Below are 23,881 nucleotides of genomic sequence, written 5' to 3' on the forward strand. Positions count from 1 at the left end.
CTACCCTCAGGCAATTTCTCACAGGATTATCAAATGTTCACTCAAGTCTATTTTCCAGTCTCTGCTCACTCTTAGTTGTACTGCAGTACCTGGTTTAAATTGCCTCGCTCCACTTTTGTTGCCCTCTATAGTAAAATGTCAGCAGGTGAATTGACCTTTGAACACACCCACTTGATTGAATCCTGCCGTAATGATGAGCTCTAACTGTGCCACCCTTCAACAGTCATCTTGATCAACATATCAGTAAAAGTATTTCCTATTTTTAGGCTTTTCCAACAAATATGGCTCTGGTAAAGTTATTTGAAATAAAGGAAGGCCATATGTTTGGCCATATTATTGTTTAGAAGAATGCATGTTATGTGTCTCGTACCTGGATGGCCTGAACGAGGACGTTGTCTCCACCTGCGGGGCGCTGAACATCCCCTCTCCTTCCTCCCTCGCTCCGTCCCCCCTCCCTTCTTCCACTCGCAATCGCTCCACATAGCCCTTGGTCGGGGGTTTAGGGGGGCCGGCGGGGCAAGGTCTGAGGTCACAGTAGCTCCCCGCTGTGTCTGAGGAATGTGATTGGTAGCTGGGATGATGAGCAGGCGTGGAGTGTGCAGAGTGAGAGGTATGCGCGGGGTGGTCTGCAGGGTTGTCATTGGCTGAGGGGCTGAGCTGAGGGTCGCTGGAGCGCCGCATCACGGGGGAGGGGGGGATGACGGCCAGGGCGCGTCCGCCTGAGTGGGCTCTCTGCCTGGTGACTGGAGAAAGAGAAAAGTCAAACACTTATGTAGATTTTGTTTGTGAATGTAAATGGAGAGCTTTTACTTTTAATTAGTAGTCTGTGTGGCACTTACTAGCACTATATGCAGGAGACAAGGGGGTTTCCCCAACAGGTGACAGGGGGCAGCGGTACTCCTGAATCTGGTCCATGCTCATCGCACAGTTCCTCATTGCGTCTTTATGGTGGTGGATTGTTGAAGGGCTGAAAACAAAGCATTTTTTGGGATGTTAAACATCTTTGGGTATGGATTTTAAAAGCAGTCCAGGCAGTGCAGTTCAGAGTGTCACATTCATCAGTTTCAGATGACAGGAATGTGGCATTACAGATGCAAATCATTTTAGGGTGAGAGAAGTGGAAGACATTTTAGTGGGACAATTATTCAACTTCATGACACTCATGTGTTATTTATTAATTAAACCCATGTTTGGGAATTTAAAGTAGGAGCAGACAATGTAGCAGTGTGGCTTCAAAAAATCTGCACACTAAACTAATGTCTCGAGTTCATACATACTGGCATATATATTCAATATATGTCCTAATATATATATTTGTATTTGCCTTCTAATGCCCAATGTGTAATTTCCATTGCTTTTGTCCCTTGCTCCATTCCATATTCCTCATGAGGTTAAAATGATAGCAACTTCACACAACATATTTGTCTGCTCCTTCTTTGTAGGAACAAGTTTCAAACAGCCTTGTTCTGTTTCAAACTAGTGTGATCCAGTGCAGAAGTGGACAAGTGAACAAGTCATTTTGCAACTTCACTCTAAGGGAACAACGTGATGCTCGTTAATAGGGAAGGTGCTAGTGGAGTTTGTGAAGTAGGGGATTTGCAGGACTGTGGAAGGAAAGGAAACTAGTTTTGTGATCAAACACAACGCTAGTGTTACACAAACACACAACCTGCAGATGGGCACAGGTTCCGGCTCTGGTTCTGGTGGTGCCACTGGTGTCCTTACTGGACTGGGACTGGGACTGGGACTGTCCGAGTCACTGATGTATAGATCATAAAGCAAGAATGAAATATGATGAACACTGCAAAAAAGAACTGTCAGGGTTTTGTAATTGGCTGCTGGGTTGTTGCACCTCTGCCACTAAACACACGTATTTTTCTCCCGGCTCACCTGTGGGGTATCATTTTCTCCGTCGTCAGCCCATCGGTCATGGTGACGCTCCGTCTCTTAATGTACGCCCCCCTCTGGCTGGACGGGGAGTAGGCTGTGCCTTGTTTGCTCATGGCCAGTGCGAAGGTGGCCTCCAGGTAGCGCAGAGGGAGAGTCCTGCTGACCGGACAGTAGATGTGGACTCCGCTGGACTCTGAGACCGGTTTGCGCTGGCCAATATAAAACCGCACAAGCTCCTGGACCGAGTCGAAGCTGTCAGACTCTAACATATACTGCACCTGAGGATAAAGAGATGACATAAATCACTATAACATCTCTGCTGTTATACGTTGAACATGAACACATTGACGGGGAGAAAACCTGACCCGAGTTCTCTTTTGTACCAAATTCACGTACATTTCACAAAGGTAACGTTTTATTTCAACCACAGAGTTCTTTAAGGGGAACCCTAAATAGTATTTCTACTGTGTTTAAAACCAAATTACAATGTGCAGAAGTATCTAAAGACTGCTTAGTAAGACCTTTTGTGCTGTGCACTAACAGCAGCCATTTGATTTGACATAGTAAGAGAAAAGGCATAGGTGTTACTTAAAACCCTAACGATGTCTTTGTTCTACCCAGTGATGATGTGTCAGCATGATACAAGGAAACTGAAATCAAATCAGCAAAATGGAATACTGCTTTGATTCATTTTGTTATTATATATTTTATATATATACATTTTGATATTATCAAACTGTCTAATCTGAAAAAGGCCTATAATACCTCATCAGAATTGCAGGGACTGAATTGAGATTATTCGGCACAGCTCGCCAGTGAATGCACACCTGCAGTAAATTAGCCTGCTCAACTATTTCTGTCATTAGCGGCCAACGAGAGAAAAATAGGCCTCTTCAAAAAGAGAATAAATCTTGACTTGCCAACACAGATGTAAACAGTAATGCTATAAATGCACTACATTCAGGTATGGTGCCAATAGGTAGGGCGGTTAGGAGGAGAATATGGCCACCATGTCTATAAAGGCCAGTAATGACTGTAGTTAATACACACCTTATATCATTAATGTGAGGGAATATTGCTGTCTTTACTCCTAGATATTTAACCTTTTGCCCTTTGACGTTTATGACCAACCCTGGCTCTGTTATCTCCAGTAAGGAATGTGCTAATGCAGTCATATGTTGATGTTTCTCAGTCTATGACCAGTCAACTCTGGGTCACAAATGGTTTATGGGTGAGAACGCTGGCTTCGAGGCCATTAAGGGTCAGACGCAAGTGATTCAGTGGGCCCAGCTGTTTAGATTATCTGCCCCAATATGCTGATTAACTCTCTGTAAACTATTTAAAAGGTCTATCGAGAGAGGCTGGGCAGAATTGATGTGGCAACCCACCCGTGCAGTCAGAACCTCTGGCTGCTGTGACTTGTGATGTGAAATTCTCCGGCCGGCCGATACTTGTAATAAAACACCAGTGTTTGACATCAAAGCTCCAACTCTCCTCGTGTCTCTCTGAGTCCTGACTCTCCATTGCTGCAGAACTTTCCCTTACAATTAATAACAGCTGTTTTAATGCTAGGGCTCCGTGTTTTGTGCGTGCTGACTCACAGGCAAAATATTGGCTAAGAAAACTAGATGCACAGCCATCTTTAATGTTATTAGTTACATCTGTGATCTCTGCTCCCACCCAGAAAAAGGACTGAGTTACTTTAAGTGAAGTGCTCTTACGGCCTTAAATAAACTACAGAGTGCACACTGCGACAGTAGATGTATCCCCACTGTCTTTTATGCCTGCCGAACATAAAGTAAAATGCATCTGGTGCTGAAACAGCCAGTAAAAGCTTTAACACGTACCTTAGTCTCACTGGATTTGACCAGGACTTTGCTGATCTTGAAGTGCAGCACCTCATTATCCCATCGACAGGTCAGTACGTAGTCACCCACACTGGTCAGAGAGTCACGCACAAGGAAATCTCCATTACGGATAATCAGAGACGCTGCCACCTAAACAAATAGAGAAAAAAGTGTATTTTGTTAATAAACGAGACAAAAGGCTCCAATTTTGAAGCGCTGGAAGCTAACTTTGCTCACCGAGCTACAGCACGTTTGAGAATATATATTTTCTTTCTGAGACTTTGACTGTTTAATAATTGATGTTTGAGAATCATGATTATTTATAACAATGCCTTAGGACAGTTTGTTTCTCTGAACAAACACAACCATCTCTCTCAATAACAAAGTGTCTCTCCTATACACAGTTTGGCAATGATGGATAAAAAGCCAGCGACAATGGACGCAATGACTTTTTGAAGATGCATTCCACCGTGTTCAGCACTACCGTCAAAATGAGTTGTTTTAAATGTATTGACAGAATAGCAATGTTCCATTCATGGTTAATGGAGCAGCTTCAGGCTGTACACCTTGTTGATACGAAACACTGCAAAAGTATCTCTGGTAACTGCAAAAAGAGATCCTAAATATTGATTCAGTAAGTCATGTACAAGGAGATATACATTTCAAACTAAAGAGAGTTCCCTTTAAATAAACCTGCAAAAGAAAACTGATGATGAAGGGTGAAGAGGTGATTCTTTAAATGAATTAAATACAAGAAAAAAAGGGCTGGACATATGCAATGCAGCACAACAAAATGTAAACAGTGCCTCACACACCAGCAGGAGGCAGTATATTCACAGATCAAAAGCTCAATCCAAGTGTAGTGTGTCTCTTCTTTTCTAATTCTTTTGTGAGAGATCTTTGGAGCTTTTTTCAAATCTGACAATTGCCCCATTTACCTTGAGAGTAAATCCTGTTTTACTCTGAGGGCCGGAACAAAATATAAAAATAAATTTGAAAAAGCCACATCGGTCTGGGCACTCATGACATACAAAGGCCCTAATTTAAAAGTGAAAAACATAAATAATGTGTAAAGCTAGCCGCAGAGAAGGATATAGGATGTAAAGTGTGTGAAGTCTAGTCAATCAGTATTGTTTTGGTTACCACGCGGCTCAGGGTTTCCCCGGGTTTCCACTGGGGCAAACCCGGGAATAAATGAATAATATTTTATGCAAATAAAAATACTCCGATGGCTGATTTGAATCTGTGTTTATGAGCGAGATAGAGAACAGAGGTTGATCAAGAGACAGAAACTGCATCTATGTACGAGTCCACATGTGCATGCAGTTCGTGAGCATGTGTGTGTGGGTGTGTGCACGTCTGCTGTGTGTCTTTATCCGCATCTCAGTCACCAGCTGTGGAATTGCGTACATCAGCAACACACACAGCTGTCTGTTTGGCAGAGTTTCCCCTCCTTCTGAGCGCTAAAGCAATTTCTACTGAGCTGTGACAGATGATGGGATTCAGTAATCAGTGTCATTCTGTGTGTAAAGCATTTAAACTGTGCTTTCAAAGCCAGAGACTTTGGCCGAGTAATCGCTCAACTAATACTATTGACTGCTGACAACAACATAAACCCATAAAGAAACGCTTTTGTGTTCGTACTTTCAAATCATTTATTCTGGCCTTTTTGAAATATAACATGAAATGTGGTTGAAAAAACCCATCAGCAATTTGTGTTGTGGAAGTGCTTATCCATTATTTATTTCACTGCCACATGGGTTAGGAGGCAGTGACAGATCGCTTCATTTGAAGCTTTTTATTCATATCTTGGTCGGGATCTTGCAAACTTAAGGTTTAGAGACGAATCACTGGCTAGTGATAAATTGAGCTTGGTCATTTTTATAAGAAAATAGTAATAAAAAAAAATACGTTACAATATTGATCAGTTCAGGTGTTCAAATGTCTTGTTTGGTCAGATTAACACTGAAAACACCCCAAAATGTAATTAGAATGATATGAGCAAACAAAAGCATCACATTTTGATATTTGAAAACTAAGCATTATTGGAGTTTTTCCAAGATACATTTCAGATTAATTTTGAGGTGATTAAATGATTGAAACAATTAATGACATGTCATTTCAACTCTAATACACATGTCTGGAGAGGATTCCCTGAATGTATGTGTGTGTTTGTGTGTACTGTATACATTTGGTTGTAGTACTTATATGGACACTTTATTTATCCTTGGGGAAATTGGGTTTGGTGACAGTTGCTCCATTTTGGAATGAAATGACTCTTGTTTTGGATGTAGTATATTGTGTACCCATCTGTTTTCAAACATACGCCCGGGACTCCCAGTGGTATCATGACTAATTTGGTGTTTTGTGCTGAGCATGTATACAGAGTCAACAGTTCGGTGTGTGTTTACCTCTCTTGGTATGTGTCCATGGTACCAGCCATGGCTCCTGATGTCTGCAGCACTCAGTTTCAGCTCCTCCTCCAGCTCCTTACGAAGTTTCTCAGGAGGAGACTCCAGGAGATACTTCTCCTTGGAGAACTGCAAGGAACAAACACAGGAGTACAACAAGACATGAATGGGACTGCGTTTACACAAGGGACTCCTCACATGTTGCCCTCACAGAGTATTCACGTATAAGATCAGTCTATATATATATCACTTTATTTGTACAGGCACATCCCATAGAGATGTGGCTCTACTTTCCTTCTAATACATACATATGTGTATACCCTACAAGATTAATGATTTACACTAGAAAAGAAAGTTATAAATCAAACTTCAATTCAGAACACAAACAAAGATAATATATGTAACATGCATGTATGTTTTTAGCTGCAGCAGAGCATCCTTTACACACATGCACACACACACCTGAGTTACAGAAGGCAACACTGCAGGGAAGCAACACTGTGTGCTGCCTTACACACACACACACACACACACACACACACACACACACACACACACACACACACACACACACACACACACACACACACACACACACACACACACACACACACACACACACACACACACACACACACACACACACACACACACACACACACACACACACACACACACACACACACACACACACACACACACACACACACACACACACACACACACACACACACACGCACACGCACACACAATCCAATCGACCCTGACCTGATTACTGAGAGGCAGAAATCATCATGCTCTTATTGTAAGTGTGTTTTAGCCGCTGATTGTGGTCACTCTGGACGGCTTAAATTAATGCCAAATCCACACCCACAACTCATTTATACACACTCACACACACACAAAATTGTCAGATTTCAAAGCTTCAGGAACAACACTTTAGGCAAAATCTGGATTGTAACAATGGTGATTCTACTGAATATTAATGAAATACAAATAGGTTTTTCTACAATAACAATGCTAACAAACCTACACACGCTTCTTGAGTATTATTGGCACCTTGATTGTTTGAATCAAACTGAGAGCAAACTACGCACAATAAATAACAATATTTGTTGACAATAAGTGTCTGATCTACTCCATGTGAGTAGGCATGGAAGACAAACAGGGAATCCCGCAGTGGGACCTTGATGTATCGTGACTGCACCATATCAACGGATGATTGTGGAAAGATTGAGTTCAGATAGATGATCTTAAATGAGTCAAACACGCGAACACAGAGACTCGAACACAAATAACCTCAAAACACAAGGAATGCACAGCGAAAAGGAAATCATCTCGACTCTGCCGATATGAGGAGGAATGAGACTGGAGACCAAAATAAACAGTAAACAGCCCCGTCGCTAAGGCTGGCCTGTCACGCTCTTCCTCTTTCGCTAAGACTCAATATTTTCTTCATCTTTCTCTCTGTCATTATTTTCCCTATTGCCCACCATTCATCTTCCTCTCCCCGTTCATCATCTCTCACAATCATAAAGTTTTTAGCAAGTTGTTAGACTTTTATTGTGACACAGAGGGAGAAAGAGACATTTCATGAGAGTGACTGAGGATGGGAAACTGTGATGATCTGTTTGTTTAGAGTGGGTTTCCACCTTCCCACATGAGTGTGTGTGTGTGTGTGTGTGTGTGTGTGTGTGTGTGTGTGTGTGTGTGTGTGTGTGTGTGTGTGTGTGTGTGTGTGTGTGTGTGTGTGTGTGTGTGTGTGTGTGTGTGTGTGAGATACGAGGAGACTACAAGTGACAAACAATCGATCTTATCGTGTCCGGGTCACTGGCAAGATGAAATGACTGACTTCCTTCTCTTCTGCCTCTCTTCTCCAATCCTCAGGGGGAGATAGAGGAATATCGCCAAAGGGGCTCACTCTCCCAGATTAGATTTGAGGTGTGTGTGTGTGTGCATGTGTGTGTGCATGTGTGAAGAAGACCAATCAAAGAGCAGAGGGGTCAAGTGTGCAGTTATTGCTTTTCCTCGTCTCCCTGTAAACCCACGAGAGGCTTGCGACTGTACAGATGCTCAACAGTGAACTTGGTCTGTACGTGTGTGTGTGTGTGTGTGTATATATGAAGGGTTATGGGGCAAATTGAAATGTCAGCGGGGCTCTATTTATGATACGGTTCATGGAATAGGCTGACATTAGGGGGGACACATTGAAAGAGGGAGGAAAAATGGATTGACAATAAAGGAGCGGTGGAGGGAAAGGAATTTGACAAGGCCACAAAAAAACATCCCCTTTATTCTACGTGCATCATACACCAGAATACATCAAGTGCTTTCTAACATATGATGGAAATTGAAGCTACGATTCAAACACACACAAGGAGGCTATAATCTAAATATATATATAGATATAAGAGAGCACAGAAAAGGTGAGAATAAAGGATCCTCTATGTTGACTGGTGAGAAAAGGAGAACACACAAAGGGAAAAGTACAATGGGAGCTATCTACAAAGACCAGTATGATAAACGTATTATAGCTTTTTACAATAATCTGGTTGTATGCAAGTCTTACACCCTACAACGTTGAGTCCTTGGTTTCCATAGTAACATTTGTTTGTTTGCCTGTGGGTTCAAAAAGGTTTCTTCCATCTTTCATACAGTCACACGGTAGCAGAAACTCTACTGAATGTGTGCTATACTAATGAATACATGAATTCTTACTGCCTATTGATCAAATCAAATAATACTGCCACAACTGCTACTAGTACAAGTAATAAGTATTTGGACTTACACTACCACTACAATTAATGTCAACAGCCCGCTTTTTTCATTAGTACTAATAATAATAATACGTTTAGCAAAAACTTAAATAATTGTATCTTTTACTTTCTAACACAACTGCTCTTACTAGGCATGGAACAATAAAAAAAAAAGGTTTCATGTTTCATTCACACAGTTAAACAATATATACATTTAGCTATAAACACAACTACTATTAGCCACATAACAACTACTACACTCACGACGGCATAACCACAACATACAGTATGTGAATCTCGCAGCTGAAATGTCATATTCAATTCAATTATTAGTTTGAGTCCAAGTTATTAGAAGTGCGTATAATATTGATTCTAGAAAGTATTACGTATTTTCTATTTCTTTTTCTACTGCTGCTGGCAATACTATTTCTAGTATTGCTAATGCAGCTAATGTGTATACTATTTCCCATGAGCATCAGATTATTTACTTTGATGTGTATTTTATGTTGGTTTATTAGCAGCACACAAGCCCATGATTATAGTTTATTTGATGTGTGTATCGAGGGTATAGGGAGCCATACAGACTAGCAGATAATGACAGATCGAAACAGAGAGACTGACGTATTAAGAGACAGACAGAAAGACAGAAGATGCAAATAAGAAGACAGGTCGGAGACACAAAGATGGAACAAGACATCAGACATTCAGGAAGGCTCAGCGGCGGACAGACAGACAACACAAAGTCATCAACGCAGACAGAGAGGCGCAGGAAGACAGGTAGCCCATTAGCAGATGAGAGTTTAGGCAATTTAGCAGCTGATGCAGGACTTTGTGTCCCCTGGGGAGAAGTGATTGGTGTGTGTGTGTGTGTGTGTGTGTGTGTGTGTGTGTGTGTGTGTGTGTGTGTGTGTGTGTGTGTGTGTGTGCACATGGGTGATGTGTGTGGCCATTCATTCATGTAGGCGTGTGTGCACACTGCAGCACATGTGTCTGTTCTACATGGGTACCACTATTAAATTTGAAAAAAACAACACCAGGTTACCAGAGATAAGAGCCGTGTTCATATACATTCATTAAAATGAGGGGGTGTACTGCAGAGTTCGAATGGATGGGGGTGAGTTGGAGAACAGGCTATAGAGGTTAGGGGTGTGTGTGCATATGAGTTATAGATAACTCCAGTAATCCATCACCTAATTTACACCAACATGCACTTTTCCGCGCTGTCTGATGAGATCACCCCACCCTCCACGAGTGTACATTGACACTGCTATCACTCAACATCAGTAAGAGAAAAAATGGACCACCTAAAAAAGGGGAAATAAATGAAAGGGATGATAATGGGGAGGAATTTTAAATGTATGCACATATTTATACATATATTAAGCACACACGCCTTTTTCTGTGTGTGTGTTACTGCGGTGCTTGGTTTGGTTCAGCTGCCTGTTCTACGATAAATGGGTTATTTTAGGTTTATTACTTTGTCTAGTAGCAAATAGTCATAAAATGCAGCTATTTAACAATATTTGAAGCAATCAGAGTAGTCTTTACTGCTATATTCATCTAAAAACCCCTCATTACTGCATGTGGTTTGGTTCGAAGTCAAGTCCAAAAATATACAGCCACAGGTATTTACAATGCACAACGCAGTGGGGGGGGTGTAAAATCTGGCACAAGTCAGCGTGTTGTTGTTTGCGGTTGAACTAGTTTGTTTTGCTAATTCTAGCGGAAGGAGCACAAAGCCAAGTACCTCGAGCAATTTAAGAGGATGCGACTAAAAACAAACAACCCTGAGTGGGAAGGCATGAATGAGAAATGAAATGGAAGATAATCGCTGACAAGTATGAAAACCTGCAGGGAAATTGTCAGTGGCATTTATCAGCATGGATGCAAGTAAAACAGGAGAAACAGCAGCAACAACAAAAGAGAGGAATGCCTTCTCAACAGACTGCATCACTTAGACCTCAGCTCATGTCAAAACGCATCTTCTTTCTTTTTCCAGCTCGTGGGCTAGCCTTTAACCCCGTCGTCATGGTAACGCCCCGAGTAGTGGTAGTGACAGTGGTGGGGAGGAAGCGGGCTGCTGGGATTTGGTGGGAAGCAACTCCTGGTCGCACACACACACACACACACACACACACACACACACACACACACACACACACACACACACACACACACACACACACACACACACACACACACACACACACACACACACACACACACACACACACACACACACACACACACACACACACACACACACACACACACACACACAAGGCCAGAGGTCTAATTCTCAAAGAGCCATTCAATCCCTTGATCTGCTTTCTCTTTCTCCTCCTCTCGCCCCCTTCAATCCTATGTAACCCCTCTTTTGGGGAGATGGAGACCAGGATTATTGCATCGAGACCCTCAAATCCTCCTATCTCCTATTACACCCCCACATTCAGGCAGTTATAGTAGGTAATGTGTACGTACGTGGCCAATATCACCTCTCACCAGGCTGTTATAATCCCTCTGTGCCCTCCAGCCTGATTTCCACTGTTACATTTACAATGGTTCACACGGGTATATTAGTCTTTAACACGCATGTAAAATGATATGAGCATTAGAGGGAGCGCTGGTAACATTAGACTTTTTATATTTACCCTGCAGTTCTCCCTTAGCAAGGTGAGAGTGGCATTGAATCAAAGCTAATGAAACTGCTTTTGCAATGATGCAAAAATGAAAGCTTTGAAGCTTGAACAGTGAGTTCAGCCTGACGTCAACCTGAGTACGAGCCTCTGCAGTTTAACAAGCACACTTCCTACTAGAAATATTTAGAAATGTCCTTGACTGAATACTCAGGGATTTTTGTTAGATACTCTTATGGTAAATGTACTAAACTTAGATAGTGCTTTTCTACCTTAGCAGAAACAGAAACCTACGTTTGACTTTAAAATCATCAACATCATCTATGTAGCTAAAACACTATACACACAACTAAGTGGCCTTAAGCTTTGTAAGGAATATGTTCACATGATTTGGAGGCAATACAAGCTGGTATATCTTTAGGGGAGACTCATCCTGGATCACTTCGACCTGCAAGGCAAGTGTCACACGACCAACGAAGAACGCCATGGTCGTAACTAGAGGCTAGTTTTAGTAGCATTGCTAGATGTCGACTTGTAAATGGTTGACAAAGAAGAAGCACCACTGTGCATTAAAAGGTCAATCATATAGTAGTGCTATAGTTGTACGCAGATGTGAAGATATTTGCATTGTTTGAGTTGTAAATGTAAATGAAAGACAAAAGCTAAAGCATGACTAGGAACAAGCCAAGCACGTCCGAAGATACGACACCTATCATGAATATTAATTAACAGAAAATTATAGTCTCTATAATTTAAGTTAACTTATCATTTAAATTCCACTTTTCACAGAATTGTCTATATGATTTTCTAAAATGCCCTGAAAAAGATTTGAACAAACAAATATCAGATTATGAAAAGGACAGAGCTCATTGCATTATAATAACAACAACAGACGGACATCCTTTAACTCCCATTTAAATGTGTCCGTTGCAACATTCATAAAACAGCAGCACTGAACCTACAGCTAGTGTGGTATCTAAAATAAGGGCATAATAACAGCCCTCACGCAAACAGATTAGCTCGCTCATTACCGTCCAAGCAATGCATAGTAATCAGCAGACATAGTGTTTACCAGATGCCACGTGTTCGTGCTTCAGATCATTGTAAAAAGTAAAAGCCCTTTTTAGAATAATCCTTCTCTTTTAAGGTGAAAAAGGCAGTCTGCTTGATTGTGGAACAGATGCAGACTGACATTACCACATTATCTCATATGAAAGGTATACAAAATGAATGAAAGTAAATGTCACTGATTCCAGGGTAAGGAAATGGACAGAAATTAAATCAGGAATGTGTTGGGCTTAAACCACTTCAAAGTGTTGTAAGTAAGAACAGTGGTGTCGCAGATCCTTAGATAAAATGCTCTTTATATTGTTGCAGTATTATATCCACTATGTTTCACTGCAGTATTCACTTTAAACACATGGGACGGAAAAACAGTGCGGATGTCTTACATGATCAGACAGTATCAGAGTAGTAGCTTCAGACAGAGAGAAAGTGACGACTGGTGGAGAGACAGGGAGAGAATATGAGACTGATAACAGCGACCTTCTACTGTCGTTAGGAATGAGTGTCTTCTACAGATGTACACACACGTACACACACGTACACACACGTACACACACACACACACACACACACACACACACACACACACACACACACACACACACACACACACACACACACACACACACACACACACACACACACCACACACACACACACACACACACACACACACACACACACACACACACACACACACACACAGGGGCACTTACCCCTCGAGGGAGCGGGATGCTGATATATACACAACAGAATTATATACTGTATATTCACACACGCACATATAGAGGACTGGTGTGCGCTGTCAGTCAGTGAGGTGTCAGAGATGAGACCCCCTGCATTGAGTGACAGCTGGTGGACAGGATACGACGTACAGCTACAGTCCCACTGAGGCTGCAGGAAGCACAGTGCCACTCTTTGTTAAAACTCTTTCTGCTATACATTACGGATTTCTCTTTTCTCATTTTCCCCCAGGTCCTCCGAGGTCATAGTCTATATTTCTCAACCGTAGTTTTCTCCATTGACTTCAATTCAAGAGACTTTATAAACATGAAGTGACAGCAAACATTGAAATATGAGACAATTCACTTAATTGTGTTCCTACATTATTGTTGATGGTTTAGCTGTGGCTCATGATTAAGAGTTCCCTTTTCCTCCCAAATAAGCATTTTCCTTTACGGCCCAATCATTGATTTATGTCCAAATAGAAAATGGCTTTTGGGGAAATGTTGTCGTGAAATAAAAATACACAGTGCAGAGGAGTCTGGGGTACCTTTCCAGACCTTCAAAGAACCTATAGTTCTCCGCAGGTACAAGTTCAACCAATCAGAAGAAAGGACAGCTCCCCTCTTTTAATCCTGAGAGACACAACCCCGGGGAAAACAAAGTCCTTAACTCTCCTCTGCTCATAGAGCTTAATTGCACTGACGATTGGAAGTGACCTTGATAAGCATAACAACATCTTGTTCATCCTTGTTTTAAATTATAGTAAGAAGACTGTTTGAAAAGTGACGGGGATATGACACTCGCAACTCCAGTGTGAAATAACACTCTTCTGTTGAAGTCAAAACTAAAGCGGATGCACTAAAAATGTCGGTTAGAATCATCCTTTGCACCGAACCCCCGTATGAGCCACAGCTTGCGGTACATCTCAGCACATCAGGTCATTTTGGGTAACAACCCTACAGCTCCCTTCCCTTGTTGAAGCAATATTTTTGAAGTGTGAATATACATAAAACATGTCTTTATGATGCTTCATCTATTGAACACAGCTCGCCCACTGTGCCCAGACATCATCAATAATGTTAGAAGGGAAAACATTGTTAACCCGATATGAATTTAGGCCACAACTATGAAAATAAAGTTGTGAAAAATGCCCTTTAATAGATGAATCTGCCTTCCTCGCTATGGACAGAACCCATCTTTCTCTCTCTGTGTCCCTCTGTGAGTACCATTCATATTTTAATGTCTCTTCCTCTGTGATTCACTGTTTCCTGCTTTTTGTTTCTGGCTCAAAGACCCACTGGAGTGTTTCCTCTCTACTTTTCTCTCCCTCCCTCCCTCTCATCAACCTGGTGGGCAACATCTATCAGCACTTTGATGAAGGACCATTACTGAGAGTGGGACACAAGTGTGTGTGCGGTGTTGTGCAATATATTCCTTTCTATCCACAATACGGTCATTTTTTTTTCTTTCATTTATGGTAAAAACTTGTATACGGAGTGTTTGCACATGACAGCTCTGTCTTTGACGATGAAAAGGAAAACTGAAAAAAGCAGCCTAGATATCACAGAAATGCAAAACAGAGAGGAAACGTACACACACACACAGAAGATTTTAATGATGTTTGAGTGTTGAATATAACTGCTCGACTCTCCCTCGCCTCCTGACCCAAGATTTCTCTGCTAAACAGGCCTATCGGCTACACACCATTTCACACACACACACACATTTGAAAATCTAAACATTTCCCCAAAGCATCCACACAAATGTCCTTTTTCCAGCACATGTACTCGCACTTCAAGTCACCGGTGTACACACAGGTCAAAATAGAAATGGTACCGATAACGTGTTTTTCAGAGAAAATCTGAGTGTTGATTACCCAGAGTGCCATACAGTCACTGATTAGAGATTACACAGATTCAATTAGATGTTTCTCTGGATGAAATTAGAAGGGTTGCTTGAACCCAATTTAATTGCAATTAGTTTAATACTTCTGCTAATGACACAGCAATGTAGCCACATAGCATTGCGTGTCATTGGATACACAGTGTAACACATAGGCTCGTCCAATGACTAGAGAGCAGAGTGTACATGACGAGGGTTCTTAAGTTAGCTGGTTAGTTTGAAGGACTAATTCAGCAAAATGTACTCAAGTTTGAATAGTTTTGGTCAATTTCACATGAGAAGTTTCTGGTCTTATTGTTTCTCTTTCCTCAATGGTTTGAAATGGACTCAGCTATAAAATAAAATGGATGTTCAATAATTCTGAGCACCAATCAGAATTCATGGTGACAGTTTGCGAGTGTTTCATTGATGCTTTTACTTTGATGCTGCTTTTTCAGTCATGCATACTTGAGCCATGTTTTTTTACAGGCTTTATTTGCATCTCAAATTTGCACTGATTGTTGAGAAAAAGCTACTGAAATGGAAACTCCATGATTAAGAAAGAAAGCCTAATGACTGCATTTTAAGTGCCTGACTGTGGCAGAAGATGAAGGACAGTAGAGATTAAGGCTGAAATAACAATCAAATGTTGACATGCCTCTTTTTATAATTGTCTTTATTAATTTTCAGGAGTCTATATTCAGATTTGTATGTCTATCCTGTGAAATCATGAATCTCCACAATGTTCCACTTGATTATAAGCTGAGGAAAATCAGTTTTCAGCTATATATATAAATATTTCGTTGTTCAGCTTTTTTTTTTATGAATGAGCAAATATGGACATAAACTGCAAGCAGCAATACAATGCTAATAAGCTATAAGTCAACAGCCAAAGGCTTTAAGTAACACTGGAAAAACAATCGTTTTATTTGATTACAATGTGCACATCTACCGCACAGAAAGGTGCTTGCTGCAGGGGGAGATATCGTAACAAAGTGCTTCACTGCTGTCAGGTTGCAATATACAAAGACTGTTGCAGTAATAAGGGGAAGGATATATGCCAATTAAAGCAAAAATAAACATTAACTACAAATAAACACCAGATGCCACACACAAGCACGGATACTCATCCTTTACTGTTGACTCAGCAATGCCACACCTATAGATGTTGTTGCCATGGTAACTCCATACTCTGCATGCCCCAGCTGGTGTTTCCCTGAGGATAAATGTATGGTTGGTGTGTGTGTGTGTGTGTGTGTGTGTGTGTGTGTGTGTGTGTGTGTGTGTGTGTGTGTGTGTGTGTGTGTGTGTGTGTGACAGGGAGAGGTTAATGTGCCCCATGTGTGCCTTGCTCTGTCATGTGCAGCGGTGTGTACTGAAGAGGAAAACATGTGGCTGGTTGGGAGCAGTTATCATGGTATCCCATTGTGTGTGTATGATCATATGTGTGCGTGTGTGTGTATGATATTTTCTTATGGTTGTGTGTTATTATCCTAGTCATCAGTTTTGATTGGCCCAGCTGTGACCCTGATTGAAGACCACACGATTATACAAATAATTCAGCTTTCTTTCAAAAAACATTGCAGATAGATAAAACAGTGAATGAAGATAAAACGACTTAAAATCAACTTTACTGCCAAGAATCTGCTGCCCAAAAATTAATCTCTATCCAAATTAATTAGAATCCGTTTGGACAACTATTGTTGTGGTTGTACCGAGTAAACAATTACCTCAGCAGCCCACTCCATCACACAGCTTTTTGCTATTTTCTTACAATGACTCATGCTTTAAATTCACACACATTACAGTGTGTGGCGAGCTGGGGTTCTGCCAACAGGGCTGAAAGGATTTAAGACAATGTTTAGTAGTCATGTTTCCAGTTGTTTTGTTCACTTAAGCATCACTCACCACAGGAACGTAGACAAAGAATTAAAAAGAATTGGCAATAAATATGTACTCTTGGCTTTTTCAGCATCGCTGTGGAGTAATGTTGTGCATTGTGCTTTGGAAATGTCATAAACTGATAAACAAATACCTTTACACAATAACACATTAACAAAATAAAAGCAAGATAAAACCTTCAAAAAAAAGCGGTGGCTTAACTTAAAAAAACCTCTTTAAAATAGTCGATTTATTATTTTGTTAGGGACATGTGTGTGCATCCTACTTTACATTAAACAACGATGTAAAATAAATCCCTGCCACTGTTTTATAATCATATAGAAGCTGTTTGAAAACCCTTTGCTTTCAAGATGTCCATCTTTGCTGGCTGAAGCTCAGAGTAATCGAAGAGTATTGAAGGCTTTGCTGTTCAATCTCTGCATTCCCGCCCGCTTTTCTTTGCCTCTCACACTTCCCCGCAGTGCAATTTATAGACCACTCCAATGTACACACACATTTGACTCATCGTATGGCTTTCCTTTACTCCGCTGCTTTATTTTCCATCACTACGCTTCAGGCAAACATGCAGACTTTTTCCTCCACTTCTAAGCTGCTTGTACTATTTTTTCCCCCCTCTCATCTCCCCTGGAACAAGGGAACGTTTCCCCTTGTCTTCCTTTTTTCATTCCAGCACCCTAACTGATCAGTCCATCTCATTTCTTGCTCTCTTTCTTAATATGTGCTTTATTATCCTCCCAAATCACTCCATTACATTGTGTCTTTCTGTTCCTCCAACTCTCCTCTCTTGGAAGTTAATCATCTCAGTCTCTCCGCTGTGAGTTCATCGCTCCATCCCTCCTGCTCCAAACCTGTCACCTCTCAACCACATATCATATCACTCCCCTCTCCTGTGCACTTTCCCCTCCCCGATGCACCCTGCCGGCGTGGGTGTGTAGTTGTTTGTGTGTTTGTGAATGTGCAGCAGCAGGAGCATCACCTTGATCCATCAGTGAAACAGAGACAGAGAGAGAAGGAGAAGTGCATGAGAAGGCAGAGGAGAGAGAAGTATATGAAATAATGAAAAAATAATTCAAAGCTTTAAATCAACGAGTCATTTACGTTATGTCAATATTGTTTAGTTTAAAGATGATTAGATTTTACGCACTTCTATACCCGTTTTATTCTGTACTATTCTATACTGTTTGATCCTTTGAAAACCCAATAAGGGAATATGTATACATTTCAATGCACATTCCTACTAAATAAGCTTGTTTTAGGTAAAGTGTACAAGTTATATGTTGTAACCTCATATTTGGATTACTCATTTAAAAAACGCTCATATCTGCCTTAATGAGAGCACATACATTCTGATTGGTCTACTTAAGCAATAGCTCACGACAGGCCGTGGTATATGCTCATTATATCACAGCTAAGGGGCGTGGTTCGTCCCGACGCGAAGCGGAGGGTCGACAACCCCCTTAGCTGTGATATAATGAGCATATATCACGGCCTGAAGTGAGCTATTGCTTTTATAAAACGGTTACCAAGTGTGGCAATATGAAAAAAAAATACACACTCTAATTTAAATAGTTTTTATTAGTAAATAATGATGTTCCAAATAAAATAGTCCCTCCGTTGCCTTCTGCGCGAAACATAGTGCGAGGTGGTTGCTATGCAACAATACTAACAGCTAGCGAACATATTAGACAGAGAGCGTTGATTCATTATTTGGCTATTTATTTACATTCATTTGTATGTTGCACCCACTGAAAACCTGTCCAGCATCAGTAGCATGGCTTACGTGGTTACTTGTTGAGGTTGTTCTAGGCTGTTGCTTGGCGTGGTGAGAATATTGCTCCACTTTCTCCGGTCCCCGAGATTTGCTCTGGAGAGAGCTTTCGCACCTGTGGCCACTAACGGTCATACTTTCTCTGCTTTGTTTCAAGACCCGCATCAGAAAGCTTTTGAATGGTGGTACTTTTCCAGTTGGTCTACCTGCTCTTCACGTAGCTCTGCATGTCGTCGTTTAGGTGCTTTTTTTTTCTGGAGATAGGCACTCCTCAATCCACTCCTCCATAGTAAGACCCCCCGGAGGTCGAAGTTAATCTTAAATGTTTCCATTTTATGCTTTGTAAGTTTGTTTCGTAACAGAAGAATTGTAAATATATTTATAAAACTGACAAGTCAAATCAAGCAATCTGATTGGCCGATAGTATTTTTGCGGACCTCTTTGATTACAGATTTGAAAACATCGTTGCTTGCTTTAAAAGTAGCTCAATTCATGATGTCAGACCTTGGAAAGTATCTAGATATCCCTGCCCTTATGCCAAAGGAACTGCACACTGAATATGTTTTGCCGTTTGATGTGTATGTCTGGACCGCTGCGTAAAAAGGAGGGTTTCTGCCCCGTTACTTCTCCGCTGCTTTCTTGTTCCAGTATGAAAAGCAAACTGCAGGCAGTTTGCTTTTCAGCCTAACGGTATACTGTTTTTCTCAGACGCGGAGGGATACTGACTTGTTGTGAAAAGTAACTTACAATTCTACCCGTGGTATACGCTCAGTATATCACGGCTAAGAACCAATCAGATTGCTTGATTTGACTTGTCCGTTTTATTAAATTTGATTTGAACACTATTTCACTCTCAGTTTATAACATTTTCTTTTTCTTTTTAATTAAAACCAGGGCAGTTAGTGTCTATGACAACCGGGATCAGCTGGAAGATACTCTAGCAATTCACTCGGCTGAAAATACGGGTCTAACCTTTAATTTTGGCATCTCGAGGGAGAGCTTGTGATTGGTGGGGCAGATTGTATGGACAATCCTGAATGTCAGTGAACTGGAAAGGTATTATTTAAAAAAAAAACAGACCTCATTGTGACAATTATTCTAAATATAGTATACGTTAAATCAGCATCCAGTCACAGTGACAAACACTTTTGCGCAGCTTGGTCTCAATGTTCCTTTTAAGACACAATACAAACCACTCACACACACAATTACCCCTAAGGCCTCTGCCACTCGCTGTCATCCTCTCTGCTCTGGTGCTGACCATTGGCTAATTTCAGGCTTTTTGGGACAAAAGGTCAGCACACTGATGGATGGAAGGTCTAAGGATTCATCAATACCAACCATACTCTAGTAACACACACACACACACACACACACACACACACACACACACACACACACACACACACACACACACACACACACACACACACACACACACACACACACACACACACACACACACACACACACACACACACACACACACACACACACACACACACACACACACACACACACACACACAAATGTCTAGGTGCAGACACGTGTGCATGACTGAAACATATATGGCAAGCAACCAATCAGATGTACACGGCTGACACACACACACACACACATTATTCCATACTTGCCATTTAACCGCAAGCCAGTTACATTACCATCCATACTAGTACCATCTATCTTGACAGTGACAGGTGTGAAAGGGAAAAAACCACAGACCCACAATGCATTTCTCCATTGCATTTAAACAGGAAAGGGGCAAAAAGAAGGAAGCAGCAGATGAAGGATAGTCAGCAGAGAGGCTAAATGAGAGGAGGGGGTTGGTGAAGAGGATGAAGAGGGCCTTGATTGGAACAACTGAAAATGGTAGCAAATGCTTTAACAAAGGGGAATTGAATGCCCTCTTTTTAGTGGAACATGTAGGGGGTTCACTGTTTTGATAATAACTAACTAAAAGTGCAGAGTGTGGCTATCTTAAATTAACAAAACATAAAATGTATGGCTTTTAAACTTATTAAAAGTATGCATTATATACTTTTGTAGTGCTTCTATCGCTCTTTGGCACAAGCTACAGCCTTGTTACCATAGATACACACACATATGCTGACACAGCATCTAATGAATTAATCAATGAGTGACAGCAGAGGATTAATCAGCTTTGCTTCCTGAAACACAGCCAACACTGTCACTTTCAGACAAACACAGCCACAGCTTTTGATGTTTTTATTATCATACACACATTAAATGGATTAGCCTCGACTTTAAACACAAACGGATGAAAACAGAGACCAAAACAAGACTCGCTCTGCATTTACTGTGCGTTAGAAAAAAGCCCAAAACGTCCTAATATCTGTCCGTTAAATATAAATACAACATATAGCGCATGTCTGGAAACCCATGATTCAAGCGCTTACATTATATGGAAGGTCACAGTGGGGAAGCGTATCATGAACAAGTCTATCTGCGCCTCAGTCACGGTGTCATCTGACCCCTTGCTGTGTCAGTACACACACACACACACACACACACACACACACACACACACACACACACACACACACACACACACACACACACACACACACACACACACACACACACACACACACACACACACACACACACACACACACACACACACACACCACACACACACACACACACACACACACACACACACACACACACCAATTCTGCAGAGTCACAGCACAAACAATGACCTATCGACTGGCCTTGGAACTTGACCCACAAACAAACCACATGCACAGGAAGTGATGATGATTGGACTGAGGGCAAACATAAAAAGGTAAACAAGGAAGGAAATGGAAGGAGAAAGATAAGGGCGGGGTTTGAGATGGATATATAATGAGAAACAAATGGAGGACAAGTTAGATCCCATATGTAGAACTCTGCTGCATATCAATCACTTTTACCTCCCTATTACCAAACACACACACTACCTTCCCCGCCAGCCCTGATCATGCAGACCGTTAGAAAGAAGAACGCCCTAGAGCTGCGATGCCATTGGCCGGCAATGATGTCATCTCTTCCTGGAGGTTGAGCGGCGAGCTTAACAATTGGCTGGCCGAGGCAGACAGTGGGAGAGAGCGCCGCTGAGGTATCAATTCCATTCATACCCAGGCAGCTGTAGAGAGTGTGTGTCTGTGTGTGTGTGTGTGTGTGTGTGTGTGTGTGTGTGTGTGTGTGTGTGTGTGTGTGTGTGCGTGCGTGCGTGCACGTATGTGACCACTCCCCACAGAGGAGAGGCATACAGGCAGAGCTATTAGGGCCGTGTCCATCATTCAGAGGCACAGACAGTACCTGCTGGGATGCTCCCTAATGGACGCTCTCTGGCGCACGCGCACGCGCACACACACACACACACACACACACACACACACACACACACACACACACAGGAATTTCACTCAAATGCACACCATCAAATATGCAAGTAATCAAGCATGCACACACACACTCTGATGGGGGTTGGGAGGGTTGAGATGGGTGTTGTCTCCATGTTGTTACTGGGCTGTTGTCATGGTGATTACGATGGAGCTTTTACTGCTAGCTGGGACTTTGCAATACAAAAAAAAACACTCTCTCTCACACATACACGTCTTTTCATTGATGCACACCTTTTGAGAGCAGCCTTGCCCTTGCAGCTGCTTTTAAGTAACAGAAAAATACTTGTGAGTGTGTGTGTGTGTGTGTGTGTGTGTGTGTGTGTGTGTGTAGGTGTGATAGTAAACACTCCTATGGGACACACTCGTCGTTCCTCTAAGAGAAGCTCATGGGAAATTAGCCTGTGATAGCTTCTTACAAAGTGCTGCGCGTTCACTCTCCTCTCTCTCTGCCTTTCCTCCCTACACTCCCCTCCCCCCTCTTGCCACCCACACCTCCCGCTCCCCACCCTGCAAACACCCCTTTTTTAGTGCATGATGTCACTCGCAGGCTTGTAATCGCCAGAATAGCTGTTCGAGGAGTTCTTCCAAGACTTAACGTGTTAGCATAAGATGCATGCCAGCCCTGAATCCCACTTAAACATGGTGTAGTTGGGAGTTTATATGAACAATTCAATACAGAACTATAGATAGACTTAGGTCGAGACAGCACATACAGAATTCTATTTCACCATTTGTGATAATGCCAGAATCCCAGAAGAATTGCCTTGTTGGAAGATGTTATTTGCCGGTGCCTTGTCCTTTACTCTGTTATATCTGGGAACTTTTATTCCTCATTTCTTACATACAGGACACAGAATAACTAATATCCACAGTCTCCTATCCCTCTCTCACACCCTGATTATGCATATGCATGAGTTATATGTGATCTAGCACACGATCTGTGCGTCCACGCTGCATGAATTCTGTCTTAGAAGTGTAATCTCATTTGAATTGAATTACTTCCAACAAAGCTATCAGATTCCAGTCAATTAAGTCTGTTTAATCTCAAATCAGTATCTGGTTCACATTTACACCCTGACCTGCTTCATTAATAACTAATATATGTTATCAGTGTCTTCAACAATATACAACTCTATCTGCCAAATCTTTACATGTGAGACGGTGTGTTTAAAATTCTACTGCAGTGTGCTGAACAAACTGACAGAGAATGAGTATTTTTGATAATCAATGAAACTGTTTAAAAAAATACAATTGAGAATTCTTCGACACCTTTTGGCCTCAACAATGCATCAAATCTGAAGACCCATGCGTTAATGTGTAGGCATGTTCACATTTATGAGTGATGGTGTGTGTGTGAGCTTTACTGCCATTCTCAGCTGCCCTCTGCAAATCACCCAGAGAGCTCTAACAGCCTCGTCTTTTCTTAAAGGAAAATGATGCATTAGAAACTCCGCAGAGGTCCAGGGCCTTCTGTAACTCAAACACACTACTCCCAGTGGGATGTATTAGATAGTAGAATAGAGAGACATACCGTCTTGGAAAGTTGGGAAATGTTAACCTAAAGAATAACAATCTCTCTCTTCATTGAA

The 23,881-nt window shown here is 41.6% G+C and overlaps 1 protein-coding gene across 1 annotated transcript in view; it reads right to left on the reverse strand.

The window, feature by feature from the left end:
• The window catches only part of LOC117456200 (SH2 domain-containing protein 3C-like), a 36,803-nt gene that overhangs the window by 5,149 nt on the left and 7,773 nt on the right, over positions 1-23,881 (reverse strand). The window contains exons 2-6 of the mRNA XM_034095985.2: positions 6,149-6,277; positions 3,738-3,887; positions 1,891-2,168; positions 840-967; positions 371-743 (exon numbers count right to left, since the gene is read on the reverse strand). Of these exons, the coding sequence (XP_033951876.1) occupies positions 371-743; positions 840-967; positions 1,891-2,168; positions 3,738-3,887; positions 6,149-6,277 (1,058 nt within the window). The remainder of the gene's footprint in view (positions 1-370; positions 744-839; positions 968-1,890; positions 2,169-3,737; positions 3,888-6,148; positions 6,278-23,881) is intronic.

The sequence above is a fragment of the Pseudochaenichthys georgianus genome, chromosome 12 (assembly GCF_902827115.2).
Source record: "Pseudochaenichthys georgianus chromosome 12, fPseGeo1.2, whole genome shotgun sequence".
NCBI classification, from domain to species: Eukaryota; Metazoa; Chordata; class Actinopteri; order Perciformes; family Channichthyidae; genus Pseudochaenichthys; species Pseudochaenichthys georgianus.